Source organism: Aulonocara stuartgranti, assembly GCF_965226115.1.
Source record: "Aulonocara stuartgranti genome assembly, chromosome: 7".
NCBI lineage: Eukaryota > Metazoa > Chordata > Actinopteri > Cichliformes > Cichlidae > Aulonocara > Aulonocara stuartgranti.
Window position 1 is genome coordinate 37,450,466 of NC_138945.1, and position 22,704 is coordinate 37,473,169.

At 42.0% G+C, this 22,704-nt stretch overlaps 2 protein-coding genes across 6 annotated transcripts in view; both read right to left on the reverse strand.

The window, feature by feature from the left end:
• Window positions 1-248: 248 nt before the first annotated feature.
• sowahb (sosondowah ankyrin repeat domain family member B) lies at window positions 249-9,541 on the reverse strand. The gene is made up of 5 exons (XM_082541639.1): window positions 7,146-9,541; window positions 4,799-5,035; window positions 4,181-4,560; window positions 3,809-3,996; window positions 249-3,596 (listed from the first exon to the last, which is right to left on the reverse strand). Exons 1-5 carry the CDS (start codon window positions 9,184-9,186, stop codon window positions 3,140-3,142), a joined length of 3,303 nt encoding a protein of 1,100 aa, XP_082397765.1. The 5' UTR covers window positions 9,187-9,541; the 3' UTR covers window positions 249-3,139.
• Window positions 9,542-9,625: 84 nt separating this feature from the next.
• shroom3 (shroom family member 3) overlaps window positions 9,626-22,704 on the reverse strand; it is a 78,167-nt gene continuing 65,088 nt past the window's right edge. For all 5 annotated transcript variants that reach the window (XM_082541630.1, XM_082541634.1, XM_082541631.1 and 2 more), the window contains 8 exons: window positions 21,763-21,848; window positions 20,914-21,631; window positions 20,577-20,805; window positions 19,575-19,720; window positions 16,820-16,919; window positions 16,468-16,633; window positions 16,058-16,179; window positions 9,626-13,714 (listed from right to left, as the gene is read on the reverse strand). In XM_082541630.1, the coding sequence (XP_082397756.1) occupies window positions 13,328-13,714; window positions 16,058-16,179; window positions 16,468-16,633; window positions 16,820-16,919; window positions 19,575-19,720; window positions 20,577-20,805; window positions 20,914-21,631; window positions 21,763-21,848 (1,954 nt within the window). In that variant the 3' untranslated portion in view covers window positions 9,626-13,327. The remainder of the gene's footprint in view (window positions 13,715-16,057; window positions 16,180-16,467; window positions 16,634-16,819; window positions 16,920-19,574; window positions 19,721-20,576; window positions 20,806-20,913; window positions 21,632-21,762; window positions 21,849-22,704) is intronic.

The following is a 22,704-nucleotide window of genomic DNA, read 5'->3' on the forward strand; positions in this document are numbered from 1 at the left end:
TTTAAAAAAAAAATTGCCTTTACAGCTACAAGAACAGCAGCACCCTGAACCCTGACTAATATTAATTTCCTTTAAGTCCGCATAATGTGACTGTTAAGCAGGTTTCAAGTCCCCATTACAGTCATACCCACCCAAACACAACAAAAACACAACAAATCAGGATTGAACATGCCCACAAGCATGAAGAACAGTCTTGAAACACAGAAACAGAAACCCTCACACCAATGTTTCACAAACACACTCCAGCATGCGATCTGACTTGCAGAATTTATATTTAATTGCAACATTTCAGACTCGACCTTCATCAGGCCTTTCAAATATAGATACAAAAAACATATATCCAACTGTGAAACATATTTAATATTCAGTGGCATTAAAAATATAATGTGCATCTGTCAAAGTAAACAACAGACAAATTTACAAACAAAACAGTCAAATGTAATGTACCCTGGTGGTTGTGAAAGGATAATACTTGTGCTTTTACATGTTTTACACCGCCTCAACTTCAAATTCCTCCTCAGCATTTTACAAATTCTCCATCAGTTTTTTTTTTTTAATTTCTTGAATAGTTTCTTGAGTTCCTCTGGAAGGTCTGCTAAGAAGCATTTAAAAAGGGTGTAACACAAAGTGTTTATGAGAGAAATTGTGATACTTGGTGGTGCACATATAGCAAAATGTCAAAGATGTCCAGTACAAATTTTACATGTTTACTTGATAATTGTAAACTTTTTTTCCACATTTAACATTCACTCATTCATACAATCTGTTTTTTTGTAACGTTACATATTCATGATAGAAATTGGGTAAAATAATAATCAGTCTCACTTTGACAACTGATAAACTGAAAAGAAACAAAGTGGTGACATTGATTATAATTTGTCACAGTAATTAATATAAAAAATAATAATAATAATAATTTTGTCCCCTATCCACCAGCTACAACTTCAGTTCAACTGTGACAAAAGTATAAACAAATGCAGAAAAGTGTAAATTTAGATAAAAGTACAACTTTTCAAAGCTTTTCAGGGACTGTAGGAGAGAAAGTTAGCTAATGTTAACTGTTATTGACTACTTCAGGCTAATGAATATATGAGCAAGTATTAGCCATCTGAAGCTAATGGTCGCATCAAACCCTGGGGTCAGCCAAAATTAGCTCAACTAGTAGTAGTAGTCAGCTCAAGCAAATAGTTATATCAGGCTAGCAGCTGAAGTTAGCTGACAACAGCTACTATTAGCCACCTCAAGTTAATGTCATGCTAGACTAGTATCCAAAATTAACAGACATTGAATAGCAATAACAATTTCAAGCTAATGGTCATTACTAGGCTAGTAATCAAAATGACCTGATAATAGCCAATTTTAACCTTTTCAACCAAATATAACACTAAGCTAACAGCCAAAGTTAGCTGACATTAAATAGCCTTACCCACCTCAAGCCAGTGGTCATGTTAGACTAGCATTAGCAAGTGACATTAGTAATTTAAATTGACTACCAGTAGCTATGTCAAGCCAATGGTCACCAGTCAAAATTGGCAACCACTGAAAACCAAACTGCAGATGTTGACAACAACATAACATGAAAACAGTCAAATTAAAAAGGTGGAAAAAAATAATGCAAATGTTAATTAAATGTGTAGATTATTGGCACTCAGAAAATACAAAGTTGTAAGCTAAAGGAAGAATTTGACATTTTGGTATATGTGCTTATTTTTGTTAAACATTATTATGGGTTCATATCAACAACACAAATGCATACTCCCTAGGAGGCAGTTAATTTGTGCCAATCTAATTCACAAGTTGTTTTCCGAGTGACTTTAATTCTTGATTTGTCTACAATATCTTTATGAAGTCACACTAAACACTGGTTAAAAGAAAGAGGAGGGGGGGGGGGGGGGGAATCACTGAACAAACTGATGGATGATGTGTAAACAGCAGGAGGAATGTAAAACAGACATTAACAAAGCAGCGGTGTGTACTCCAAACTCTAAATAAGTATCAGTAAATGAATCACGGCTGAAACTGGAACTGTCTCTCCTGTTAGCCTGCAGCTTGTAAACGTACACCTTCTATGTTCTCCTGTCACAACTGCAAGATAATAAAGTCATGCTGAAAACCAGTCAAGCGCTCGCAGATCAGATCCCCGCTTAAACAATCGCATTCTTTAGATCATATTTCAGCTTCTTTGTGATACAATCTCTTGTTAGGCATTCAAAGTCTGCCATGGAAACTCATGATTCTCTTTATTGCAGTTGTTTGGCCTGAGCTCAAGGTTTTGGCCTTCAAAAAACTAATCTCTCTTTTGTTATAATAAGAAGTGGTGAAATATTATACGGCATATTTATCCAGTTGGAGAGGCTTCCAACAATCAACAGCAGAAAAGGACCTACAAATGAGGCTTTAAAAGCAAAGCTCACAGCTGCTGTTGAAAGAGCTGATTTATCTGTTTATAGGGTTTTATAGTTCAGAAAGGTCTTCACAGAGGAGAGAGGAGGCAGTCAAGTCCTACATACCCTGAAAATATGCAGTTCTATATATCCACTGTGAAGAAATCCTGTTTATCCTGTTGCATATTTTCAGTTTCACTGAAAGAAAGGGCGATTATTGGTATGCCACTGCTCTTTATGTAAAACAAGATCATTCTTAAAAATGCGTGTTTAGGAACTACCAGCATTACCACCAGAGGGTGTGTTGAGTTTTTTTCTCCAAAAGAGGTTTAACCGCTCCCCAGGCAGGTATTGAGGTTTTTTTCACATGATGTCATGCAGTCATTGTCATGTCATTGTGTCTATTTAATACTTGTTTCTGTGTTAAATAGCTAGATAATTAATACGGTGGTAACATTGACTGCTACTGTGAACACTGTAAAGTTATATTAAAGTGAATTATGCAGTGGCCTAATCAGCATGGCTTGTTCTTTTAATAGTTTCTGGCAGTTTTTGCTGGTTTCAGGAAAGGAAATATTTTTCACTACTGTATGAGAATCACTGCTGGTGCCCAAGCATATGACAAAGGAACAAGTGTGACAAACAGTTAGCTGCTTCTTAATCTCTGTCTTGGTAGTTTTTAAGACCCGCGGACCAGCTAGCTGTTCTGACTATTCCATGTTGCAAGACTCTTGAAACAAGCTTAACCCTGAAGTTTAAGCTGAGGAGTTCACCTGATTTGCTTGAAATCGTATTAACGATTTGTGTTTAAGCAACGCAGCGAGTGAGGTTGCCCGTTTCACCTTCGTTCTACTCGCAATTGTCAGCGGGCTCTCTCTTGAAGCTGAGGAGGCATGGTGACGCAGGTGGCGGCTTTGCTTCTGCTGCTGCTCCCAGCTGGTGTTTGCCATCTCGACACCTTTCTTTCCTGACATAACGTCCTGCATCGGCGCTGCGAGCAAGTGGAACATTTCCAGTGGCGCGTCGAGGCTCAGGTACTGCCATGGTCTCTTACCTGCCATGTCTCTCTGCTTCACATTAGCTTGGAACTTCTTGATTAGCAACCGAATGATGTTTTTGTGACCGTGCATGACAGCAATGTGGAGAGGCGTGTGACCGCTGTTAGACCTGGCGTTTACGTCGAAGGTAAGAGAGTGCTTTTCAATTCCATACCTGAAACCGAAAATGGATGATGGATGAGTGCCATTTATCATCTATAAACAATAAACACATTAAAGATTTTATAACGCTGCTGTCAACACAAGAGAGTCATGAGTGGGTCACTGGTCTACCTTCCACTATTAAACCTGAGCAGACAAAACTAGCACTAATCCGCACAAGTACTTCAGACGTTCCTAATTATAGGTCACAAGTTTGCTGCGTACCCTAGAGTGTTGAGGACTCGGTGGTCGCCGTGTTTGGCAATCCAGTGCAGTACAGTGAAGCCTGAGATGAAGTCTTTTTTGTTGAGGAGGGACGGTTCCTCTCTGAAGAGGGTGTAGATTTCCGGCCAGTTGCCCGCCGCCGCCTTAACCAGCCAGGTATGTTCCCTCGGCTCCAAAGGAACCAGCGACTGATGACAGGAGCACATAATTTTAATTAATGAAGCCTCATCGTGTATTATATGATATGTGTGGGGCAAAAGGAGAGTATAGGTTTAATAACCTATGCTGAAAGCATGTAACCTATGAACAGGTGAACAGTAATTAATACTTGTGATTATGTTAATCACAGTTGTTAGTTTTAATAAGTCTTACATGTCGACCGTGGTTGTCACGGTGGTTGGAGGAGGGCGAGGCTTCTGTAGATAGATTCATCTTTTCTCCTTTTGGCTCGTCCAGACTGGCGAGGCTGTGGCTTCGAGGCGGCGTGGAACAGGATGATAATGAGGAGCACGACAGATTGTGGCGGAGGCTGAGCGAGGAAGAAATCCGGTGGAGGCGGCTCCTCCGAGCCTCCTCGGTTCCTCTTCCTTCCCTTGCCTCCCCCTGAAGAATCTGGTCCAGGTCGGCTCCCATGCTGAGGGACATCCTTTGTTTGGTGCTCATCCGGTTGGTGGCACCAGGGCGTTGCCGCAGGTAAGGTGAAGAGACGGAGTCATCGCTTGACACTGCGTCTTCACGATCACAGAGATCACCTTTTAGACAGAGGGAAGCGTTCAGTGTGGTATAAATCATCGATTCCCACCCAGCGATAAAGGACACCAGGCGATGGTTATGGTGCAGGTGGGAAAGTAAAGGCAAGTTTGAAAAGATGTTACTTAAAATTTTGTTCCAATTAACCAATTTGAACATGAAAAACAGGGCTGATAAAGGACAGAAACTGCTGTTTTAAATGCTTAGAAGTGAATAGGGAACTTAAACTTCGGGTCAGACCTGTGGAAAGATAAAACGGCGCCACTCGGCCCGGAGAGGATTGGTTCTCGTTGAGCTGGTCAGTGGAGCGACGTAGCGGTGACGAACGAGCTGAGGGCTCCTGCTCGTCATAGAGCTGACCGGTGGAGCGATGCCAAGGCACTATTTTAGTGTCAGCACGACTCATCATGGAGTCCGACATACCCTCTTTGGTTTGTTTGACAGTTCCCTGGATTCTGGGCACGCCTACAGGCACACCTGTTTTCACGGAAATGTTACAGAGACAAGTCAACAGCTGGATTACCACTTTTGCTTAATGAACCTCGGGCAGAGGTGCATACACAGGAAACCCAAACTAAGGACGCCAGCTTATTTAAGTACATACTGTTCATTATGTGTCAGGCATGAGTTGGACTCTATTACTGAGATGAACTTTGACGTAGCTAAAATGTATGGAGGACCAAAACTGACAAAAATCTGTCATTCATAAATATAATAAATGTAATCATTTTCTTATCAATTTGCGAAAATGTACTATTAAAAGCCCCATAAGTGTGTCTCAGGCTATAATCACTTATTTTATGTTTTAAGTTTTAAATAAATAAAAGACTGTTGGATTAAATAAATAAAGCTTTAAAAAAAAATTAAGTATCACTTCTGACTATTAAGCTGATCATTTTTTAAAATTTCTTTTTAAATTTACTCTTCTCCTACCAATTGAACAGTATGGAGGACCACAACTGTCAGAATCTTAAATGGCCTAAATGAATGACTAGCTCAGGAGTCTTTACTTAATTAAAAAAAAATAAAACATCCCCTTGTGATTATGGTAAATGATATAGATCAAATATGATTTGTATAGTAACATTTTGTAACAAATAGAAGGACAATATCATTTTCACTTGTTTGTGTTAATATACTCTTCGGCCACTTTGTCAGGCACACTTGTTTAACTGCTTGTTAATACAAACATCTAATCAGTCAATCAAGTACAGCATGTAACATGTTTAAGCATGTAGAAACGGTAAAGTCGAGCTGTTGAAGATGAAACTGAGGATCAGAATGAGAAACAAAGGTGACTTAAGCGACTTTGAACGAGGCCGGTCTGAGTATTTCAATAACTGCTGATCTAGTGGGAGTAAATATCCAGTGAGCGGCGGTTCTCTGGGTGAAAATGCCTCGTTGATACCAGAGGTGAGAGGAGAATGACCAGAGTGTTTCAAGCTGATAGGAGGGCAACAGTAAGTCAGATAACAGCATGTTACAACCCAAGTATGCAGTATGCAGACACGTCAAACCTTGAAGCAGCGGCAGAACCAGAGTCATTCCCATCAGCTAAGAAAAAAAGAAACTTCACACAGGCACACTAAAATAGGATGAAATTAGAGGGGGATATCTTCCTGGCACAGTTAGGGCTCCTTAGTACCAACTGATTTTCATTTAAACCCTATGCCCTACCTGAGCATTGCTTGCCCTTCCCTTTATCACCACAATGTTCTTATCTTCTGATGGATACTTCCAGCAGGATAATGGACCGTGTCACAAAACTCATTTTCTAATATATAACTGTACTCAAATTGCCTCACTCATCACCAGACCAATCCAACAGAGAACCTTTGGGATGCGGTGAAATCGGAAATTCACATCATGGATGTGCAACTGACAGTTCTGCAGCAACTGTGTGACGTCATCATGCCAGTGTGAACTGAAATCTCTGAGGAAAGTTTGCAGCACCTTTTTCGATCTCAGCCATTAAAAATTCAAGCAGCTCTGAAGGGTCTGGCCCAGGTGTACCTAATAAAGTGGCCGTGAGTAATTTTACAATAATAATTTCTAAAATGTAACAAACAAAAGCAAATGTATTAGGTAATGAAATAAATTAAACATCAATAAATGAATAAATACACAGATCTAGATGCTTGTTTACATACATATAAGTTTTTCATGTGTCACATAAGAGCTTGACTTTTTCATCCAGTGAAAAGTGAAAATTCATAATGTAATTAAATGCACCAAAATTAATATTAAAAATAAATAGAGGCAATAATCTATAAACTGTGACATAAGTTGATATTTCTTTATTTTATTTTGTATTGAACTTTCAGCTATATTGATTTTTAAACTGATTTAGTAGTCATTTATTTTGACATATTCATTTAATTTCATTTACTTTCTGCATTAGTTTCCACATTTCTGCCTGCGTATGACAGTGAGGAGGTTCTCCTGAGAACATTTATCGCTGACAAAGTCAGGGGGAGTCATTGAGACCGGGGAAAGAGTGATTTTGATGGGGGACCATTTTCAGTGGTGGATTAATACTGACAAGCTTCTAACCAGCTAACATTAACAAAAAGACCTGCTAGCGTACCTGCTCTGATCTGCAGATCCGAGGAGCTGCTGGTCCATCCCAATTCTCTGGTGGAGTTAGACGGCGGCCACTTGGTGCTGTGGAAGCCGCCAGCGGACGAGGGCGAGTAGATGCTGCTGTGGCTGGACGACATCAACGGTCCGTTGCTCTGATTGGTCCCTGGTTTGGGTTCCCTTGAGAGTGGTGAGTATTGGTGGCCCTGCTGGATGTTGTGGTGGAGTGCCGTCTCCAAAGGCAGGCTGCGTCTGGTGGTCTCGCCCAGTTCCAGCCTAGGGCCTGCAGTTTCCTCCCTCAAACCTAGATAGTGAGGGCTGAGCTTTTCCCCTTCAGCGCCCTGGATGTAAATCTGTGGGACAGATGAAGGTGCAGGCGTGTCTATGATGCATGGCGATGAGGAAGACATGGCCCTCACTGTGTCACCGAGCGGCACATTCAGTGGCCACGCTCCTCCTCCTGAACCTCGCCTCATGGGGACCTCCTCTACGTCATCTTCATCATAACTCACAGCAGTTTTATAGCTCTGTCTGTGCTTCAAACGCCTTTGGGTGAGCTGTGGAGGCACAGGAGGCTCCTGATGAAGACCACCTTCTGGAGGCTGGGGCCCCCTTCTGAGGGCCTCAGTACCCTGAATGTAACTCCTCTGGACTGAGGAAGGAGCAGGCGTAACCCTCCCCGGGGCACTGAGTGGAACACTAGGGGGCCGCGCTCCTGCTGCTGAACCCTTCGTCACTATGACCTCCTCTTCATCATCTTGGCTCACAGCAGTTTTGTAGCTTGGCCTGTTTCTTGCTCTTCGGTGGGCATGCTGAGGGTGAACATCCCCCTCTGGCTGCTTCCTCCCTGTGAGGACCTCAGGGCCCGGGCTGGTTTCTCTATGAGGAGATGCAGGTGTGACACCAGGAAGTGGACCAAAACCCCCTCTCAGCTCTCCCCCTTTAGATGCCTGATCTGGGGCAGGAGGTGTAGGCAGACTGGGTGTCTTTAGCTGTGGTTTCTGTGGGATGTGACTCACCGTCTGTGCTGACACTGGTCGCACAGAGTGGTCAGGTGCGCTGTGTGCCTGCTGCTGTCTCAGGTCAAAGTTGCTGTTATTCGGAATGACCCTAGTTGGACTCCGAGGGGTGAGCATTTGCCCCTCAGTACCCTGACTGTAACTCTTCTGGCCTGAAGAAGGAGCAGGCGTGACCCTCCCCGGGGCATTGAGCAGAGCGCTCGGGGGCCGCGTTCCTCCTGCTGAAATCTGCGTCACTGTGATCTCCTCCTCTTTCTCCTCTTCATCATCTTGGCTCACAGCAGTTTTGTAGCTTGGCCTGTTTCCCGCCCGTCGGGGGGCACGCTGAGCATGAACACCCACTTCTGGCTGCCTCTGCCCTGTGAGGACCTCTGACCCTGGGCTGGTTGCTCTGTGAGGAGGTGCAGGTGTGACACCAGGAGGTGGACCAAAACCCACTCTCCGCTGCCCCTGCCCCACTTTAGAAGCCTGATCGAGAGCAGGAGGCGTGGGCAGACTTGGTGTCTTCAGCTGTGGTGTCTGTGGGCTGTGACTCACTACCTGTGCTGTCACTGGTTGTATAGACTGGTGTACCTGCTGCTGCCTCAGGTTTAAATTCTCCTGCACGCTGTTGTTGTTGGTCAGGACGAGGCCAGCCACAGGTAGGATTGTTTTCGTTGCAGTTTCTCCCGACGGGGCGGGTGCAGTCGCTTCTTTCTGCTGCGGTTTCTGTCGCGGCTTGTTAGGAGCGGCAGTTTCGGCGTTCATCCCGACCGGGACGCACGGAGGGTCGGAGGAGCCCACTTCAGCCCCCTTACCTGGGACATATCCTCTGAACTTCTTCCTGAGGATCACATGAGACACTCCGTCCAGCTGTTTGACGGTGGCCACGGAGTTGACGAACTTCTTGAAGAGCTCTCGGTTTCGGTCCTGGTCCGCATGATCCCGAATGAAGTTTTTGAAGTGCAGAACCAGGTCGGAGTTTTTCACTGTGCCTCCGCGGCTCTGGAGGAACACCAGCACCGCGTCCTGAGTGAACTCCGAGGCCATTGCGCTCCGATTAGTGCCTTATGCAGCTCCTCTCTTTCTCTCCCGCCCTGTTAGTCCCAAAGGTCAGGAGCTGTTTCTGTCAGACCAGAATAAACTCCGCCCACCCCAGGTATTTAACCGCATTCTCACCTGCTGCATCCCCGCAGGTAACCCGGATGTGTGTTGAGGATCTAAATGAAGTGAAGATGTGAGCTCCTATTTCAGGAAGCAAATGTGCAGTAAAGCCGTGATAATAATCATGTGTTTATAGCACTGCAGACAGGGAAGCGCTAAAACTTCAGCAGGTTTCTGTAAAAGGTCCGAGAGCTCGCCTGCTGCTGTTTTACATCATTTAAATATCCCGATTCTTTCTAACTTTATTTCCACTGCAGTGATGATATTCATCTATATGTGTGTGCGTGTGTGCAGGTCAACAGGATGAGAAGAAAGAGTCTGATAGTATTTACAAAAACATTTATTTAGCAAAAAAAAAGTTGTTACTTTTTATTTATTGTTCTTAAGTCTTTCAGAAAACAAACATTGAATTTCATTCAACAATAAACCAGAATCTTTTCGAGATATTCTTTAGTGCCTCTGAAAATGAACAGTAATCAACAGTACAACTGGGGTTATAGAGGAGGGCATGCGGCAGTGTGTGTGTGTTGTACTGCTAGGAGAATATTTAAAAGGTGCTCTCAAAACTAAACACGTAGGCGTGGAATAAAAGTCAAAAACCCTCCACTGATCAGAAGCAAATAAATATCATATACTGCAGAAATGAAACCATTCGGAGTCTGTATGAAGGGACGGGAAGCCAAATGGTGCCTGTTATACAGCAAGGTGAGAAAAGTTTATAAACCTGATCCTCCAATGAGTCACAGAGGAACTATGGAAGCCTAGATATGACAAAAACGTATCAAACAAAGAAAAAATGTAAGGATTAAAAATAAAAAGGTCACCATTTTGCACTTGTTTCCTTTTGTACTTTACTCACCTGACAACACATTTTCTGTGTTTAAAAAAAAAAAATTACCTAAATTTATTTAAGTAAGAAGTCAGTGGGGTCAACTGAAACAGAATTAAAGGGACACACCACCAATTTTAAGTCAGTTTTACCACCATAATGTTTTAAATCTGAACATCTCTGTTCAGGTACGTGTGTAAACACAGCTTGAGAAATAATCTCAGTGAGTAACCAAACTCATATTTCAAATTTTTCCAGGGACGCCTGGCTTCAAAGGCCAAAAAAGTTCAGGTCCTACATCCTGACAGTTTTAGATTAACAATTAAAAAAAAAACAGCCACCAGTTGAATTTGTGTCAAAACGTCACCACAGGGATGTTAGATTCGATACGGGTATTTTCAGTATCAGGCAGAGAGGGAGAAAGAGCTGAGGTTAAATGACATACTACGATGCCTCCTCCACCTAAATGAGGTGTTTTATGTTATGTCCAACTGCGAGGAGGCCTGGTTCAGACCCGGGATGCACTGGAGAGATTAGATGTCTTGGCTAATAGAAGAGCTGGAGGAGGGGGCCAGGGAGAGGAGAGCTCAGACTGCTACTCCCACAGCCTGCACTCAGATAAGTGGCAGAAAACGAATGAATGGATGGATAAGAGAAGAAACTGATGCACAGGCAAATCTGGCATCTAAAGGTTTTACAGTGTGGGTCTTTCTTTTCTCTGAGAGAGCTGGACTGAAAGGAGTTTAAAAATATGTTTCTCAGTTTTCTATGAAACTGAAAGTCGTTCTGAAAGAAGGATAATTAAAATAAAATGTCATGTTACATAGTGGGAAACATATTGTTAATTTAAAGGTTTCCTGGAACTGAAAATGTTTCTATAAATGATCCGAAAGTTAGAACATTACAACCTCTCAACTGTAAAGGTTTGCTTCTTCTCAGCACCACAAAGTTAAATATCTTTGGGTTATTTTTCCGATTATTCTTTTTTAAGTTGATATCTGTTGGAAATCAGTGGATTTTAAGGTGACTACTGTAGCTGGCAACATTTCTGACATAAAAACCCCCTCCAAAGTCCAAAATTGAACCAAGATGAAATCTGGAAGAAATCTCAGCCTGTGAAAGTCTTTGGAATCGTGAAGCGTCAGACTTGATGAGAGGCATACGACAGTGTTTATGGGTCAGTGTGATTTCTGCTGCAAACAGCAGTGGGACTGCTACAAAGTGCTACAAGCTGCAGATGTGCAGACAGCAGTGGCAGTAGTTGTGTTACAGTTTAACATGACAGTGACGATTACAGTTCGTCTTCAGGATTTTTTTGCTTTCTGTCCAGTGAAACGAGATCATAGTCCCTCTGATTTTGGTGTTCATTAAGGTTAAGGTGATGTGAGAGTGAGGCAGGCTCTGTGGAAAGATGGAGAAGATGATGATCTTTTAAAGATGGTGGTGCTTTCTCTTTGGGAGATAACTGCTCACGTGCACCAGCTATCAGATAGAAAGACCTCATGGAGGAAGGTCTGAATGTTTGAGGCTCCTGAAAGTATCACCAGTCAGTTAAAGGACAATTCCAGTGTAGTAATATTTAATTTACCTCCATATGATTTATTCTTGGGCTCTACTAGAGTAGCTTTGCATAATTCACAGTTTAAAATAATCTTTATTTGTCTTATACTGGGGCAACTCTGCCTGTAACAAGTGGATTTAGCTCTTTCTCTTGCAACAACTGCAGGTGGTGGAGTTTAAGCCCATCTAAACAAAGGATAACACCCTTTACAGAGAAGCAGCTGAATGAAATCAGAATAGAAAAGCAAGGAGATTGTCCACTAGTAACTATACCATGGATGGTATATTAACTATACTAACCCTAACCTGAGTACACATAGTCTACAGGGTTTTTCATTGCTCTATTTTGTGCATTCTCCTCCTGCCCTGACCTGGAAATCAGTCTAACAGAACCATCTTGAAGAATGTCCCAGTTTCTAAAAAACATCTGGAGGTCAGAGCAGAGTGAGGATACACAAGTGTTTTATGCCTGAAAGCTCCACACTGAAGCATTCATTCATAAATCCAGCGTGTTATTTTCCTGTTCTTTCTATGTGTTTCTGCTTCAGTGTTCTTTATGTAATTGGCTATGACCCGTTTTCTGTAGCCACCGTGGTGTCACATGTTTTGAAGCTTTGATTTTTTTTTTGACTGAGCCCATAAACTCATCAGGAAAATGTTTACACAGGTCTCAGCAGTTTTAAGGCACTTGTGTGTTGACATTACTTTTTAAACCTGGAAGCTACGTCTGTCTTTTGTGTGTCTTTGTGTGTCTCGTTGTGGTTTTACTTCCACTTTTGAGATTGCCTGCCCTGCACTCATGAGTTTCACCTGTGTGTGACTGTTCCCACCTGTGCCTCAGGACTATATACATTTGAGTGTGTATAAATAGTCCTGTTTGTCTCTTCATCTACCTCGCATTACTTGCACTTCCAGCACTCCTTTTTTTGTGGATTTTTTTTGATAAGAAAATGAAGGCTTGCTGTGTAAAATACATCAGTATGAACTATATGCCACATTTCATGTGTAACGCTTTAAAGCAGCAGTGCCTCATTTTGTTCTTCCCCTTTCTTTGTGTCTCTTCCTCACTTTCTCTTTTTGGTTCTCTGGTGGAAGGAACTAAAATGCAAGAAGAAGAGGTGAGGAAGTACAAACTGAGAAATGGGTAAGAAGGATATGTGTGGGAAACACTGGGTATCCCGTCTTTATGACACCATACAGATCCCAGAGTAGAAAAACCTATGTGAAAGTGAAACTTTGGCCATGTTTAATCCATCACTGAAGCAGGATATATATAACAAGACCCCCCCCCCAAAAAAAGCAGAAGAGGTCTAAGTGTTTAAAAAAATGGAGAAAATCATCCACCATGCTGGAAATGTCCTTTGAAGGATTTGATGATAAACTTTCCTGGTAATCCTCTGACCTTAAAATCACTCAACCAGCAGAGTGTGGTTAGAAATATTGTCTAGTTGCTGGCGTTGAGGTGAACAGAGGCCTAATGTGCAGTCAGGCGTGAACAGAAAGAGGCACATTAAAGGCTTTTCTTCATGTGTGAAGTCTGCATAGTCAATTCAAAATGGGCGGAGCCTGTTTTGGGGCATCCTTCGTGTAAAGCTCCTTCAGTTTTTATGGTGCTACCTGTCCTTCGTGTTCATGATGTCACAGTGATGTCACAGTGGTAGATCTGACCACGTGGCTAGGGCTTATAATTGCAGCGGGTGGAAGCAGTGGTGGAAACAAAGAAGAGCAGGGCACGGGGCTTGCTGCGGGCCAGCCGTTGGCCTCTGCCAGCTCTGCTGGTAGGCTCTCGGCCAATCGCGTCAGCTGCTCCTCTCCCCGTCGTATGAGGTCGTCCAGGTGTCGCTGGCGGATCAGAAGGGAGGGCTTGGTGCTGACGAAGCGCCGGTAGTCTTGGAGTTGGGGTTCGCTGAGGTAACTGGACAGGATGGCGTGGACCACGCGCTGCCGTCGGTCCAGGTTCTCCTTCAGCTCTCGAGCGTCTTCGGTTTGGCGAAGGAGGAGAGAGCGCTTGTGATTAAGGGAGTCCTGAGGAAGAGGAAAACAAACACATATATCAAACACATACATCTATATATCTTCTTTGAAGGCTAGCTCTGTGGTCGGCATGAAGCTGGACACTCTGGTGACAGTGGCAGAGAAAAGGACATTAAAGAAACTGCTGGACATTATGAACAATGCTGGGCATCCTCTGCACACGGCCATAAACAACCAGAAGAGTCTGTTCAGTGACAGGTTGCTTCTCCCCAAGACAAGAACTAACAGACTTAAAAACTCCTTTGTCCCACACGCCATCAAACTGTTTAACTCCTCTCTGGAGGGGAGAGGGAGGGGAAACAGGAGGACAAAGGAGGGGGGAACAACTAAGCTGTAGTGCCTCTTCACCTCACTGTACAATACCTTGTGCAATACTTTTTGTAAATAGTCAACAGTGCAATAGACTCAATACTTGAAATGTGCAATTCACTTGTATTTTTATTTTTTATTCCTATTTATTCTATTTATCCCCTTTGTATATTTTATTTATATTTGTCTCTGTATTTATATGTGTGTGTGTGTGTGTGTGTGTGTGTGTGTGTGTGTGTGTGTGTGTGTGTGTGTGTGTATATATATATATATATAACAATTCTGTAACTGTAACTTCGGTCGGTGCTGTGCTTTTTTTGGAAGTCGAATTTCCCAGAGGAACCCACCCGAGGGATTAATAAAGTTCTATCTTATCTTATCTTATCTTATCTTGTTTATATATTTCAAAATCACATGCCAATAATGCTCGTCCTCGCTCTCCTGTAGCTTGCATTTTTTCCTGTTTATTTGTTGCCTCTCCACAAGGAAGGGAGTTCTTTCTCCCTACAGTCCCCAAGTGCTTGCTCACAGTGGATCTCCTGATTATTGGGGTTTTCTTTCCAGTGTTGCAGTCTTTACCTTATCTTTACCAAATGCTTTGAGAGGACTGTTGTTATACAAAGAAATTGTCTCTAATAACTGCTGTGTTTGTGTTACCTGGGGAAATGAACTTAATGCAATAAGACATTGCGACTTAATTCTTTAAATCACTACCATGTACTTTATAACAGTGGCACTGGGTAAACAAGTGGATAGTACTTCAGCTCCCCCTTGTGGCTACAGATGGGAAAACTTCTTTCTTTTACAAAGTGTTCTTAAACGTGACTGCAAAAAAAAAAAAAAAAAGCTCATTAAAGTATTCATAAACAACCGATAAGATGTATAAAATCAACTGTTTGATCTTCTTAAAAAAACAACCACTGAACACAACTGACTGCTTTTATAACACATTTACCAGAATTGGTCTGAGTTTGAGGCCAGGGCAGCAGATAACCACGAGGTAAAAGTTAATATTTCATCTTTGAGTTGACTCAAAAGTTTAGACCTATTATGTCGTCGGGTGAGAGCAGATAAAGATACAGCAAACATTAACAGAGTCAAACATCGATTGTCTTCACTGATTCAAGCTCATTTTTTTTCCTGTGTGCTCCTTTGTTCAGAAAAAGGGGTTGAAATAAACTCTCATATATCAAAATATTTGGGACTGAAATCTTTGTTGGGACTATTTTTAATATCTGAGATGATACAGACACGGCTTAAGTCATACAGCAGAACTGCACACTATTGAGATCAGGGTTATTAAACACAATTATTCACAGACCTTCCAAAAAAATGAAGAAACTTTTTTTTATATATAATTTGGAGTGTCTTCCTTTGACTATTGAATTTGAAAGCATGCAGGTAAAGGGAAACAAATAATAAGGAAAACAGCAGGGAGGCAGATAGTGTGGTGCAAAAGTTAAAGTCCCTTTCACTGTCAGTTTTGGTCCTATAGAGGACCAAAACTGACAATATCAGGATTCTGATAAATATTTATATGTATTTAAAATAGTCAAAAATGTAAATAAATATAGAAATTAATTCATAAAATCTGGCAGAAATTTACCATCTTGTTTCAGTTTAGCTTTGTGTTACTTTTCCCATTTGCTTACTTAATTTTCTGTTTTATTTTAGTCATTTCACCTCTTCTGGAATTTATCCATATTTATTTCCCCAAATCTAATTCTCTATTATTCTTTTCACACATGCCTACATATACTTCTAATAAATCACATAACTCAGTCTGAGATTGTTTGACCCCCAAGAACCTTGATCTGGATATCAGGCACTTAGTATAAAGACACTTCAGACACTGAAGTGTCAATGTGCCAAAGACATTAAAGGTATATGGAGGAAAACTGTCACCGTATGAAGGGCAAAACTAAACCTAAAATGAATTGAATTTAGTTACTGTCCCATTTGTTTTACTGCCTGAATCACAGAACTGCAGGTGTGATGCAGGCAGGTGGACTCTGCATGTCTCACCCTCTCTTCAGCCGCTTCTTCTGGCGACAGCCCGTCTCTCTGCAGAGCGAGCAGAGATCTGTCAATCCTCGACAGCCGGCTGCACAGAGACAGCAGCAAGTTCACGATCCTCTCCAGATCACCTGCAAACAACAAACAGGTCAAAGACATTTTTCTTACCTTTTAGAAAGAACCTATTTCCTTGTCTGCAGCTCATATTACCTGCGGTGTTCCACAAGGCTCGATTTTAGGTCCTATTATATTTTTTTTATATTTGTTTATTTATTCTCCAAGGTCATTAAGCCTCTTTCCACTAAAGATAGAAATACTTACGTCTGAAACTTGGGGTCCCTTAAAGCCTATCTGCTGTGGAAGTGTAATGAAAATGACATATTTCTGCTTTTTGTCACAGCATCACTCTGATGTCATACCGATGAACACGCTGTACTTGTCCTTCTCGTTGGTTTTGAGGTGGTCCTGCACCATTGTGTCGATGCTATCCCCCAGCGCCTTGTGATGCTTCTGCTCCTCACACAGCGCCTCTTTCTCCCGCTTCAGAGCCACCACGCTGCTCCTAAGAGCTTCACACAGCTCCACCTGGTGGACAGCAGGAGAAATGTGAAAACAGTTGGCAGTTTTACCTTCTGCTGCTGGGATTTTAGGCAAATATTTAAAAATAAGACTCATTTACAGATTTATTGGTTTGTGCACCTACATTATATCTTAACACTGTTAATTATTCACATTTTAACGAGAAATTATTATTTTTATTTTTTATTTTACCTTCCTGGTGTTGAGATCCTTCTCTTCTTCATCCAGATTGGGCTCCTTCTTTTGATCTGCCGCCGTGCTCTGAGCAGGATCGCAGATGCCAGCCTGGGTCCTACAAAGATGACAATACTATTTAAAAACAGATATTTTTGATGTGACAGCCCTGTATTTTATCCATTTTAAAGCATTTGAAAGAACAGAAACACTTTTTCAAGGTCGATTTAAAAACCAGGCTGATGAAGTGGAGGCTCACATTAAAGAAAAAGCTATTTTACTGACCAGATACAGTCTGTTATGCCAGCAACACAGTACCACTAGGTGTCAGTGTTGCTGCAGGAATAAGCCTGAAGGGCTGATTAGATGGAAAATGTAAAAAAGTTGTTTTATTCCTACTTGTGGCCTTTGACTTTGTGGCCTTTCCATTAAAACAATATAATCAGATAAAATATGAAGAGCTCTTTTGGATCAGAGAGATGCAAGAGTTTATAAAACAGGCAAAAGAAACCCCACCTTCATCAGCTCTAGCAGTTCATCCTCTGGGTGAACTCATTAGTAATAATAATCCAGTATTAAGACACATTTTAGGTACATTTTTTGCACTGTGTCAAAGTGTATTTTCATATTGCAGATTTCTGAACTTTCTAAATGTAAATAGCGATGAACACACTCTTTGTTTCACAGAGTTTAAAAAGTCACATGCATTAGGTTCATTTTTCTACCTGTATGACCATCCTGGTTATTAAATAACATTAAAAGGCACATGCAGTCCCTCAGTTTGGTAAAACTGCACCAATATGGAAATGCCAGATTCCAGACAGCAGGAATGAAGAAGTTCCTTTTCCTCTGATGAAATCAGGCTAGGGAGGGGCAGCCCTGCCCCAAGTGGTTGGGGGTAAGTGGGTGACTATCGATTTGTAAGTCATAGCACACCACTATACAACTCATTTTGAGTTTTTTTGGGCGTCCTTTCAAGTCCACTAAAAGTATAAAAAAAAACAGCTGCTTGGTTTTCTTAGTTGTGAAATCCCTTTTAAACCTTGCACTTAACTCACTGTCCTTTTTAAAAATATATATTTTTAGCCCCTATACATACCATCCCATTCAGGTAATGATGTTTAAGAAATTCTCATGTAGGTTGACAACGCTGTCCAAACTGTGCTGCTCTTAATCAGGTTTGTCTGGTCTCACCTGTCTGACTTTGACACTCAGTCAGCAAAGGAAGCTGATTTTGAACCCGCAGGTTACCTCATCCACTCGAGCAGGGTTAAAGACCTCGAGAAATCGAAATAAATTCGATGCCGGGTTCACTCATGACCCCTAAGAGTACTTCACAAGGAGTGTGGCAGCAGAGAAAATCAAAGAGGTTCAAAAGCACAACCTCTACAATAACGGCTGTTTGTCTTCTCATTCTTTCTGTGAACAACGCGTTCGCCAGCGAACCAAAACACACTTGAGATGTCACTGACATCACAGGCTGTGACTTGCAGGGACAGCTGAGGCTCCCAATGTTCCTCCTTTGCTTTGACAGCAGCAGATAAGAGGAAGGAGGCTGTCAGCATACACAGCAAGGGTGATAAATGCTGGTTTACAGGAAGTCCATTACCCCCAAAAATGTTCGTGTCGTGCTTCAGTCCCATAAAAGTCACTCTGTGCAATTTTGCTCTTGAGGCTAAATAAACAGAGTCATTGTGGAGGCCTTTAGTTTTGCCTTACATAAAGCACTTTAAACAGCATCACCAGACTGTTTAGTGCACTCCAGTCTTGTAATTATCCAACTGTTTGGAACCAACTATCTTTGATTGTAAGCCTTTGTTTGTTCTGTGTAAGTGGATGTATCAGAGTGGGAATGATTCTGAGTGAATCTGCCGACACAATAAACAAACTAGAAAGGTTACACCAGCGCGCTGTACTATGAAGCAAGTTCTACATACCCATTTTCATAATTGGCTTAACATACACCGATATTGGGCTAAGTGGTCACATGAAGTTGGTTATCAACTTTATATGCCAACCCAGTCTTTCTTAATCTAGCTAGGAGCCCATTCACGTGAATAGATGATTTGACAGCATGTGACCAATCAAAGACATGGTTATTAAAGACATTATAAAAACTCAAAGCACTTAGAGTGTGCTGTCATTATGCAGATGTGCACAGATCCTGAAGTAGAAAGCCTGAGTAAATAAAATAAATAAAGAGAACAAGCAACATTGTGAGATCCATTATGAATCAGATTTTTAGGTTTTGTCAAACCAGCTAATGCAACAAAAGCTTACATATGTGGGACCCTCTCAATATTCAGAAATAAGAAATCCATTGTTGGTTTATGATAAAACTCAGTTGAATGACCTCAAGGACGAGTCTTGAGTCATGTTAGCTGAGAAGTGTGACTTTTGTATCAAAGAGGGAGGCAGCTGTTGTGTCTGGAAAGTGCCTTAAACCTGCATTCTTTTAGATGACCAGCAGGGGGCAGCTACTCTGCCTGTCAGATTATATAGACATCTCTTAGAAATTGAGCCTCCTTCTCCTTTGATCTATGACCTCAGTAAACACTTTCCTGATGAGTTTATGGCCTTGATAGGTAGTTTCAAGTCTAATTTAATAGAGTTTGGTTTTCTTTTTGTACACTTGGGTCCAATTTAGAGTCAAATAGATGATAAAGCAGGCTTTGCTTTAGGGCGCGACCGCCCTCAACCCTGATTCTGTACAAACTCACTCCCCAAAAGAACAAATTAGAAAATGCAGCCAGAAATAAAAGGGTTTGCTTACCTGTCATCCTCTTGGCTGCTGCCTCTGTGGGTCCATTGTGATTTCCCAATCAGTTTGCTGTTTGGAAAGATCTCCTCCAATAGCTCTATAGTGGATTTACCTCCCCAAGTGTCCAAGAGGGGCGCTAGAGAGGGGTCCTGCAACACCTGGAAAAAAGAAAAGAATAAAAACTAAGCACAAAAAGAAAGGTAGTCAAAATTAAACAATTTCTTGTAGTTCAAAATCAGTCATAGCATTGCACTGGAAAAGAGGGGAAAGGAGTTGCAGTTGAAGACCATAAACAGTGCAGTGAACTCCAGACCCAGGAATAAATACTGGCTGTACCTTTTTACACTGAAGAGAAACATTTTCTGACAAAGACAAACTTAGATGTATTGTTGAATTTTTTGCACTTGTGTTTCTTATATAAAAAATCTCAGAGATTAAAAGTGTAGTTAAATTTCTTTACACTGACAAAAAGGGGAGTTAAACTGCTCTGGCCCACTTAAGATCAAAGTGCACTCTATGTGGGCCATAATGTGAAATGAGTTGGACATCCCCACTCTAACCCTTTAGAGAAAAGTGAAGAGGACTTGTGTGTGTGTTGGTTAGAAAGATTATTTTCTTTGTCTTGTGATTGCCATTGTAGAACAATTTAAAAACAGAGTCATATTCCGCTTGCCTAGGGTTAGGTTTGAGGTTGTCACTGATGCTATTAAGTTATGCAACTTTTTACATTTGTAAAACCCTTTTTATCAGGTAAAGCTACCACATCACAAGCCTGCCAAAACTATTCCATGTCATTTGGGAGGCTAGGTTGGTATCTTTGAAGAAAAGTCAAACAGTTCCTAGTAAATGTCCAATTGTATATTTACTTGAAATCTCATCCCTATTAAAAAATGGGAACTCTTGAAGTAGATTTCCCCTGTTCTCTGTCTGCTAAGCCCCAAATATCTGATGATTCCTCCACACACAAAGTCCCGAGACTCTCCAGCAAGATACAAATTGACTTCAGACACTCACCAACTGCTGAGCCAGAGCCTCCACTCTCAGCTCTTCAGATGTCTTCTCCCTTTTGGGCAGCGGCTGGTACTCAAGGCTTAGGTTGTCCTCTGTGGTGGCAGATGTGGTGGTTGGAGTGATGGTGGAGGGTTGCATTGAAGGAAGTTGACTGGGCACAGAAGAAGAGCTGACTGGTAAAAACTGGGGGGAAGACTTTCTTGTGGAAATGGTGGAGAACTCCGAAGTGGAACTAAAGTTGGAGAAATGGGAAAATTAACGGAAGAAGAAAATAATTTTTAAAAATCAAAACAACAGTAATGACATTTCAAATAAAACACACAGATATTGTAAAACAAACCTTCCCACTGTCTCCTCCTTAGCCTCCAGCTCCAGCTCCACAGGAGGAGGTGGAGGAGGGAAATCCTCAGTGATGTTTGTCTCCCTGATTGGAGGAGAAAAAGGTGGAGAAGGAGGTGGTGCAGGATTTTGGAGGAAGACCTCATCATAGTCCTCCAGTGGTGTGCCTGTGGAAGTTTTGGGAGGTTGCTGTTGGCTGACGGAGCCAAAGAGGCTGGTCTCTGAGATTCGCAGTGAGGACAGGTGGACAGTCGGATGGGAGAACGGCAGAGGAGAGGATGTGCTGCTTCCGCTACCCTTCCTTTTAGGTGAGGTTGGTGTCACTGGGGAAACTGGTTTTACATTTTCTTCAGAAAGTCCGCCTCTTATCTCTAAACTGGAGGCTCTGCCTCTGTAAGTGTGCTTTGCGGTGTCCTGTAACAGGGTGGCGTCACTCAAACTGTGTCTACTCTGTTTTTCACGTTCAACACCAGAAATGTTACTTTCTTCACCACTGCCTACGCTCACTTGCTGGATGCCAGGGAAAGTGATGCCATCCAGATTGGCCTGGCTCAACCTCTCGCTTGATTGCCACTCATCGCTGCCTCTTTCCTGAGTCCTGGGTGTTGACAATGGGTAGGGCAGGCCAACAGAGGCTGCCAAGGTGGAGGTGCTTTGGGCACGCTGGCGCTCGCTGTTCCTCTGCCGTTCCTTACGAATGACCGGTGTTTGGGAGAAGCCTGGGATTTAAAAACAAGGAGGCTAGTGAGTTAAATTCAGTGAATCCTGGAGTGTGTCATAATTGAATAATAATTAAAAAGGCTGCAAATTTCACACTTTTTAATGTTGTTTTTTTTTTAATTTCACTCACCTGTAGAGGGTCCTATGGGCTGGGAGGTGTTCATGCTGTTCTGGGATGGAGAGATGAAGCCTTCTGGTACATGGACGTTTGCAGGTCTTAAAGGAAAACATGAAGAAAAGAATAAAGAAAGTGAGGAAAACAGTGGTACTGAAAATATATCTACAACTAAGCACATTTTGTTGGTTTAAAATTTGGACAGCAATGGGATATCTTATTATCTGACAATAAGTGGCTCCTGGTTAGCGTTCAGCTCTAGTAGGTCAACTGACCGTCATCGATTCCGTTCATTATAGAAAGAATTTCTAGGTATAGCCCGGAGCTTCCGGTTCAGTGGCCTCAGGATAATATATTTGCTTTTCGTGTATATATTGGAACCTGCGGATGTTGAGCGCGGATACAGAAGGCAGAAATGAGTTTCATCTGAAGGGTGTTTCGGACCACTGTTAGATAGGAAGAGAAGCGCAGTCATTTGGGAGGGATTCCAACTAAAGATGCTTCTACTTCACATCAAAAGGAATTGGTGATGTGGTTCAGCATCTCACTACAATGCTTTCTTGACTCCTCCTACATGGGATGGAGGACCCTACAGAAGAGCGAGGCAAACGTGAGAGACTATGTTTCTTGCCTGGGTGGGGAATGCCTTGGTGTTGAACTGGAGGAGGTGGGTCAGGAGAGGGAGGTCTAAGTAACTCTGACTGCAGAAGTCTGGGTCGCAGAGGCAGACTCTGCGACCCAGACACAGGTAAGTGGTAGAAAAGCATTGCATGGATGATCTCATGATTTAATTATTATTTTATCATTTTATGTCATTCCTATTCCCCAGAGAGTAAACCATAGATTATTATGAAAACTGGATGCCAAACTCACTGATGTTGGATTCACGGAATTTGCATTAGTGGGTTTTTTAATTTGACAAAACTTCTTGCAGACATAAAGTAATCGACTTTAATT

Bases quoted from the DNA above. Each gene is read 5' to 3' on its own strand.
- sowahb (XM_082541639.1), bottom strand. From the start codon at position 9,186: ATGGCCTCGGAGTTCACTCAGGACGCGGTGCTGGTGTTCCTCCAGAGC. The intron at 5,036-7,145 runs GTACGCTAGCAG...CCGTGAAAACAG, and splicing joins GGATCTGCAGATCAGAGCAG to GTGTGCCTGTAGGCGTGCCC. The intron at 3,597-3,808 runs GTACGCAGCAAA...TTTCGGTTTCAG, and splicing joins CGAGTCCTCAACACTCTAGG to GTATGGAATTGAAAAGCACT.